The 8,114-nt window shown below is 46.8% G+C and overlaps 2 protein-coding genes across 2 annotated transcripts; one reads left to right on the forward strand and one right to left on the reverse strand.

The window, feature by feature from the left end:
- Window positions 1–433: 433 nt before the first annotated feature.
- Window positions 434–1,376, reverse strand: HD556DRAFT_1450927 (uncharacterized protein; the record flags this gene model as incomplete). The annotated part of the gene is made up of 3 exons (XM_041307845.1): window positions 434–543; window positions 598–949; window positions 1,002–1,376. 3 exons carry the CDS (start codon window positions 1,374–1,376, stop codon window positions 434–436), a joined length of 837 nt encoding a protein of 278 aa, XP_041152739.1.
- A 5,486-nt stretch (window positions 1,377–6,862) lies between these two features.
- HD556DRAFT_1450929 (uncharacterized protein) lies at window positions 6,863–7,993 on the forward strand (the record flags this gene model as incomplete). The annotated part of the gene is made up of 5 exons (XM_041307846.1): window positions 6,863–7,041; window positions 7,107–7,202; window positions 7,256–7,349; window positions 7,399–7,663; window positions 7,719–7,993. 5 exons carry the CDS (start codon window positions 6,863–6,865, stop codon window positions 7,991–7,993), a joined length of 909 nt encoding a protein of 302 aa, XP_041152740.1.
- Window positions 7,994–8,114: the final 121 nt, after the last annotated feature.

Here is an 8,114-nt window from a genome sequence, read left to right on the forward strand (position 1 = left end):
CAACTGAACTTCTGAAGTGCCATTCTCGTTCGGCTTCACAACAAGTCGTCCGCAACAGCTGTAATAATGGTACATGTCATGTTATAAGCTATCGTAACAAATGGATGGCTGGGTGACTCGGAAGAGATAACTAATACTGACACAACTCGAATGAATGCAGAACAAATAAAAAAAGTGGGGCCTGGCGCCCCACATCATCGATGTAACTACAGGGGAAACTTTGTCCCAGCATCAGGGAAACATAATTCACTACAGAGTGTTACAGAGCGCTCTGTAGCATTCCGTGGCACAATCCAACCCGCTGATGCATGATCCATCACAAAAACAAAAGTGCGATTCTACTGCTGCTTTCCTGTTGCTACGGCTCGATGATTGGCCTGTCGCCAACAAGGTCAGTGCAAAATTAGGTGACTCCGAAGGAATACTGATTACTTCAGCTGGCATCGGCAGAACCTCCCAACTTGGAGGTTGTTCGGAATCGGTCTTCTTCCGAGTTCGTAAGCGCAATGCCAGAGTCGTCAGAGTCACTAGTCACATCTGTGACTTTAAGCTGGTCGTCAGCTGCAACATTACTCACATGATATAAAAAAAACATACGAGCATTTTCGAGATAATCCAGCTGAGTATCTCCAACAGAGAACAATGCAATATCGTCGCTATATGCTGTGACACTGCAGTCTATCTGTTCCTTGATAACCTTCTCATTGGATCTTACGAGCTCCTGGACTGATACTCCAAGAGGCTCTTGAGAAGCATTTGCGTATTCTTCCCCCTCATTTTTCAAAACCATGTGAAGGAACTTTAAGTGCTCCTCACTAGCATAAATTTCCCACGCCGTTGCCAGAGCAGACACACACCTCCATTCAACGTCAGCGTGCATCGTAACGACAGCTTGAGCTGCAGCCCCAGGAGACAACCTTCCCAGGCAATGCTCAAGCACATCTTTGCTCTGGTATTTTTTTGTCAATAAGCAAGTTCTACATTTATATATCACAACATACCTTTTCAGCATCTTCCTGACTCATTGAGTCTTTGTGACGCAACTGATTGTTAAAAAAGCGGCGCTCCAATCTGGTAGAGCCATTCCTCTCGTAAGGCTTTGGGTTTGATTTTGCACGCTTGACAAAACGAGATAGATGGTGGATTATGGGAGGAGGAGTTACAGGTTCGTTTATGTCGCTGTCGGTTTCGTCTGATGATGGTGACCTTGCACGTTTGGTTCGCGGGACATGCCGACTGAAAGTTCTACCAGTCGTCATATCAAGAATTGGAGCAGGTTCATGTGTATCCACAGTCATGCGACGACTAGGCCCATCACTGCTCTCACACTCATGACTAGACCCTCTGGAAGAATGAGAAGGACTGTGAAAGGACATGCTTAGCGTGGGCAGGGGATCAAGAGGGAGGCAAGTATGTAGGTTCCAAAGGCTGAACAGTTGCTTATGAGTACGTGTACGTATAATATTAATATAACTGTAATTCCTATATTGAACCTACGTCGTATAAGGCAAAAAGATAAGCAATTTGAAATACGGATAGCATGAAACTCCGACTCGAACTCTCACTGGATGCACGTATATACCGAAGTGGAACGTTCGAACGTTGAAGGTCGAAGCTTCGGAACTTGGAAGCTCAGACGAGGCAGTATAGCCGGTGTCAGTAATACTTCATGTGGTTTTCACAAAAAGTACTTTGGATCCTGTTGTTTTTTTCAATGGTGTCTTGCGGAGCTCGAGGTTGCTCTTGGGAGAGAGCAACAGACAATCGAGGACTTAACAGACATCGCGCGAGCTGCAGCTTTTTCAGGAGGTCTAGTGTTCTTGCAACACAGAAAAGACTAGAGCGTGCGAGGAATGCGACTTCAGCACATTTAGCTGCAAATATGTCCACGAACGCTTCACAAGTGAGTCGATTGGTTTCTGACGAGTCAGAGCTGAATCACTAAACTTGTCAATAGAGAATCTTACCATTGAAGCCTTTCAGTGCCCCTTGTAAGCCCATGGCCGGGCCTAGGTCTAGTCCAGCAGCTCGTATGTCATCTGATGTCCCCAGCCCGAGTCTCGAAATTCCCGAGTTGCAGCACCCCTTTAATAACTCTGACTTGGAAAGGCGACAAAATGTTGACTTTGACATGGACGACAGGCTTAGTCTTGGAAATGGATGTCATCGTGAGATCTTATGTCCGAATATTGGATGTCTGCTGATCACTCTACCGGGTTTTAGAAGTTCCCATACTTCCTAGGAGACGTATTCCAAGGTCTTTCAATGATATCGAGCATCCGGCTGAGGATCTCAATGACTGCAATAATGTTCCTGTTCAACCACTCCCAGCCCGGTCCAGAATCCAGCGTGTCCTTCTTACGCTGAGAGATACTCTTCAGACCGCCTTTGACTCGGTTGGGATCTGTCGTCTATACCCTCGCCGTCCTTCATTTGAGCCCGATAGATTCGTACCGTCTTCATTACTTGCCAATTCGTGTCCGATAATCGTCCAAGGAACTGACTCCCCAGCAAAGATCTTTCCGCCACCCTACCCATTTCCAAATATGACTATTTATCGCCTCATGACGTGGATGAACTCGGGCAGTCACCAGAAATCGGAGACTGAGGTCCAGCGACTCGTCAGTGATGTTCTCCAGGCTGACGATTTTGACACGAAGCATCTTGAGGGATTTTCGGTTAAGAAGAACTTGAAAGAATTGGATAAAGATAAGGGCGAGGAGAAAGTCACCTTCCCAGATGACTGGATCGAGACCGATGTCACCATCGACATCCCTACGAGATCAAGGGAGGAAAGCCCAAAGGCGTATAGTATTTCCGGATTCCATTATCGCCCTCTTGTTGAAGTGATCCGCGTGGCATTTGCAGACATCCAAGCAGGCGCATTCCATCTACTGCCTTTCAAACGGTTATGGAAGGATCCAATGGACGATCACCAGGAGCGAATATTCGATGAGCTCTACGCTTCTGATACCTGGCTAGAAGCTCAGGACGATCTCCAGAAGCTGCCCAAAGAACCTGGCTGTACATTAGAACGCGTCATAGTGGGTCTTATGTTCTTTTCTGATGCCACTCACCTAGCAAATTTTGGAACTGCTAAGGCATGGCCCCTCTACTTGTATTTCGGCAATCTGACGAAGTACGCACGATCATTACCTCAATCGGGAGCGTGCCATCTAGTAGGATTTTTACCTTCGGTGAGTCCTCCTGATTTGATTCTCGACTATTAACATGAACGGTTTTTGTTAGCTCCCCGACAGCATTAAAGATGTATTAAGCAACCTGTCCGGTATATCAAAGACTGGCATGGCCTCGCTTCATACACACTGCCGTAGGGAGTTATTTCATGCATGCTGGGAAATCTTACTTGATGAAGAATTCCTTCGAGCATACCGCCACGGTATCATTCTGACTTGTCCGGATGGAGTCCTGCGGAGAGTATTTCCAAGAATATTTACCTATTCTGCTGATTATCCAGAGAAGTACAGCCATCCTTTTCCCTAATTTAAACTGTTAGATCATTCGTCACTTTTCAGGGTTTTGATCGCAACCATCAAGGATATGGGCACATGCACATGTCCTCGCTGTCTCACACCAAAGAAATTGTTTGGTTCCCTCGGTTTACTTAAGGACATGAAAAATCGTATAGCTACACTTCGAGTGTATGCTACAACGAAAGTCGACAAAGCACGCGAGTTTATCTACCGGTGGGGAAACACTGTACTTGGTTCAAAGGTTGAAAATGCCCTTGGAGAGGGTTCCTGGGTACCCACCATCGTAAGCACAAACAGTTCTTCACGACTTGTGATTAGCTGAGATCAGTTCCCCTAGAATCAATTTGCCAAGAAGCTTGTGCCGCTCGGCCTCGACCCATTTTGCATGCTTGTTGTTGACCTTATGCACGAGTGCGAATTGGGTACTTGGAAGGCGCTGTTTACGCACCTTGTACGGCTTCTTTATGCTCTTCCTGGGGGTAGCCAGCTGGTGGCTACTCTTGACAGCAGGTTCGTGAATTCATAGAGTGCTGTCACTATTTACTAATGCGTCGTCGACTCTCAATAATACCGTAGATTTTGCCAGGTCCCCACATTTGGTCATGGCGTGATTCAAAAATTTGCGAACAACACATCTGAGATGAAACGATTAGCGGCGCGTGACTTTGAAGATATCTTACAGGTTATTTCGTCTTTCTTTTTTTCTTAGACTAACTGACATGTTCCCCAAGTGTTCTATTCCAGTTTTTGAAGGGTTGTTTCCACCAGAGCACGATGCAATCGTGCAGTCTCTGTTGTATCGATTCGCACAGTGGCATGCGCTCGCTAAACTTAGAATTCATACAGAGTCTACGGTTACTTTTTTTGACGAGATATTCAAGAAGCTCTGTCAGAACTTGCGGAAGTTTCAACGCGACACGTGTGCTGCCTTCAATACCATCGAATTACCGAAAGAAAAAGCGGCTCGCCAACGAAGACTCGCTCAGCACTCAGAACCCCGTACCACCCCTCCAGAAGTAAATGGATTGAGGGTAAAGAAGTTCAATCTTGGTACTTACAAGTTCCATGCAATGGGAGATTATGTTAGAACCATCAAGCTCTTCGGAACAACGGATTCTTTCACCACTCAAATAGTATGTGCCTGTTTTATTTACACTATCCACCTGATGTTCAGTTTGGCCAGGGAGAGCTTGCACACCGAGCCCTAAAGGCATTTTACCCGCTAACCAGTAAATTAGACACTCCAGCGCAGTTAGCTAAACACGAGCGGAGGCGCCGTGTACTTCGACGTGTTGCAGAATTTGGAGGCACGTCATTCTCCTCTGATAGCCAATCGCCTACCGAAGCCCCGCCTTTGGTGCTCTCTCGAAACCATCACCACATCGCGAATACTAAAAGCAATCCAGTCAACCTATTCCCCTTCCTTCAAGAACACGATGGCGACCCAGCAGTTAAGGTAGGCATGATATTGCGGTTGGAACTCTTTTCTCACAATAGTCGTCAGAATTTCATTCCAAGGCTGAAGGACTACATCCTTTACAGGCTGCGCAAGCTCGACACCAGTCATTGCGACCACGTCTTCACAGATGAAGAACACAACTCGGTAGTTATCCCTAATAACACTATCTACTCAGTCCAAACCATGCAGGTGTATTACACTACATACGACCTCAGACGCGAATATGATACGATCAACCCTAGGACCCACGCTGACGTCATGGTGCTTTCGGGGGAGACGACACCCAGCCACCCATATTGGTACGCTCGCGTGCTGGGTATCTATCATATGGAAACCTGGCTCAACGACGGAGATCAACCTGTAAAGCACCGTCTTGAAGTCCTCTGGGTCCGATGGCTAGCACCATTACGGAACCATAAATGCAGCATGAAACATACTCGTCTTCCGAAAGTCGCATTTGTTGACGAATCTGACCCTGACTCGTTCGGGTTTCTCGATCCAGACCAGGTGATTCGAGGAGCTCACCTGATTCCTGCTTTTTCCGCGGGATGAGGCATAAGCTCCCTTTCCCTTGGGAAATCATTGGGACGTCCTGATGGGGAACTAGATGATTGGGAATCATATTATGTTGGGATGTGAGTGTGCTAGCATATTACCTTTTATGATACATTAACCCTCGAGTCTTGGGTTAGCTTTGTCGATCGAGATATGTTTATACGCTATACTCACTTTGGCATTGGACACCCAGTAGCGTTGTGCAAGATAACCAGAGACTGTCTTGGCTCACTAGTAGCGGCCCCAGCTGACTGTGACTCAGACACTATGGATATCGTTGACGATGCAGACCTCGAAGAAGCAGAACGTGACGATGAACAGGACTCGGATGAGGACTCGGATGAGGATGAGCTTAGCGATGAGGAGCTGGATGGAGATGATGGAGATGGAGATGGAGATGAGGATTTGTTTGATGATCATCTTTCTTTTTAAATTTTCCTCTATCAAGTTAAGCCTTCAATTACTAGGTTTGGCAAGCAGTACGATGTACACGCTTCACAAGCTGTCTTTGTCCACAGACATACGGCGTGTAGCTACTACAACATGATTACTAGGCTGGTCACCGTGACCCTCTTTGGTTCAACGAGTTTCTTTCCATCATGTATGCTTCACGTGCCCTCGAAACCTTTTCAACCTCTTCAATGGCCTCGTACTAACACTGGCCATCAGCGGGTTGGATTGTGCTACGGAGTGCTGCAGAGCGCTCTGCAGCACTCTGTAGTGAATTACGTTTGCCTGATGGGCCGTACCCGTACCGTGAGGGCCGACGTTCCGAGTCCCTTCTGTGACCTGATCCATCATGATTTCGTCATTCTCATCTGCATCTCGACTCGGTCAGGACAATTATTTTAATTTCTATCTACATTATCATGGTTTGTCGCTGATGGACCCAGATATAAGGCCTCAGCCCAGGTGTCGGTCTGCGTGTCTACGTAGTACTAGTGCTGACATTCCTATGATGACGATATGCTACAGCCTAGCGAGTTAGGCTTCGAGCAATGCACCCGTTCCTTGGACCCTAGTAGGCACCCACACCAGTTTGAGTATGGTTGACTCTTTTATCCATGTACGTTTTCAGCTAATTTTCAGTGTCAACTGCCAACGTAACAATAAATTTATTCAATTACGTTGGTAGCACTTAGTATGATCATCATTACTAGTTTGTTCACAAGACCATTTCCAGCGCACGCCTACAATAGAAAACCTGAACGTCAATGTCTTCAGGGAAGTTTTTTTTGGCTAATACTAAAAGTTTGACGATTAACACTAAATATAGTGAGAGCCGCTAGTGAACGCTAGCCATCAGTCTCCTACCCTCTCACTCTTCCCCCTTTCCCCCGCCCCCCTTCTGCTCATGTCCCAGATGGAGTATGATCAGCATCCCGAAGAATTGTCCCAGGTGGATAACACCCCACGACCTCTCGCAGCATCGCCCATAGTGGTAGCACCGACGTCTGCCAGTGAGAATGCTGGTCAGAAACGGAAAATTGCTGACTTAGAAGAGAACCTCACGTCGGGGCATACATTGAAAAGGTATGAGCCTCGCTTTTACATCTAGTCTGGTGGAAAACAATCTCACAAGGACGAGCTATCATCAGACAAATGATTACCTTACTCGATAACATTGAGGACTTAGTAGGCAAGAATGGTTGCGATAAGGATGACGACGACATTCATGTAACTCTCGTCTTCAGGTTAGTGTTTCATCTCTGTCTTATGAGAGCTACTCATGGATTTGTTATTAAAGCCAGGATCGTTTGCGAATCGGATATGTGGCCCTCAAAACGTCTTCAGATAGTGATAGTATGGAGCACGACAATCACTTGCATATGTCAAAAAGGGTGAGCTTTGTCAGTGACAATAATTAGTGTTGTGTTGAATCGTGTACAGCTTAAACAGAGGGTCTACGATCTTCGAGGAGATGTCAATGGCGATCAGACTATCGCTAACACTCTCATGACGCAAGCCCAATTGCGAGACTCCCAGAGACGAATCAACACCCTTCACACGGAACTTTTTGATTTGCGAGGCAGGTTGTATGACGCTCAAGTTGAACATGCCCGCGACCTGGCAGAAATACAGCGCGAGATGTTGCAGATGAGGGAATCTAGTGGTCGAAACCATAAGAAGCTGCCTTCCTCACCTCCCAAAGGAAGTCAATGGTTCACGAATATTACCAGATGGTGGACAATTGATTAGGTGGCTTACAGACGAGGAGTTCGAACGTATGATGAACTGTCTACGGAAGAAGGCTCACGTGTTGCAAAGGTTGTTGGTGGGCCGTCGTCATGCGGATTGGCAGCCAGACGACGCATGTCTTTATCTCGCCGTTGGGCTTTGCGTCGTTTTCAAAAAGTCAAGGATGCCCGTGCCAACGCTGATGACTCAGAAGAGTCTGTCAGCACTATGTACCACCGTGCGAATGGCACTCCAGAGATCTGAAGGAGAATTACCCCCATCACTACTTTTCATCACCCTTGAATAATCTTCCTTTCCATTTCTCGCCCTACCCATGAATTCACCACAGAGTGCTACAGAGCGCTCTGTAGCATTCCGTGGCACAATCCAACCCGCTGACATCGAGCTCGGCATCCTTCAAACCCTCG

Source organism: Suillus plorans, assembly GCF_016647745.1.
Source record: "Suillus plorans strain S12 chromosome Unknown HD556scaffold_115, whole genome shotgun sequence".
In the NCBI taxonomy this organism is placed as follows: domain Eukaryota; kingdom Fungi; phylum Basidiomycota; class Agaricomycetes; order Boletales; family Suillaceae; genus Suillus; species Suillus plorans.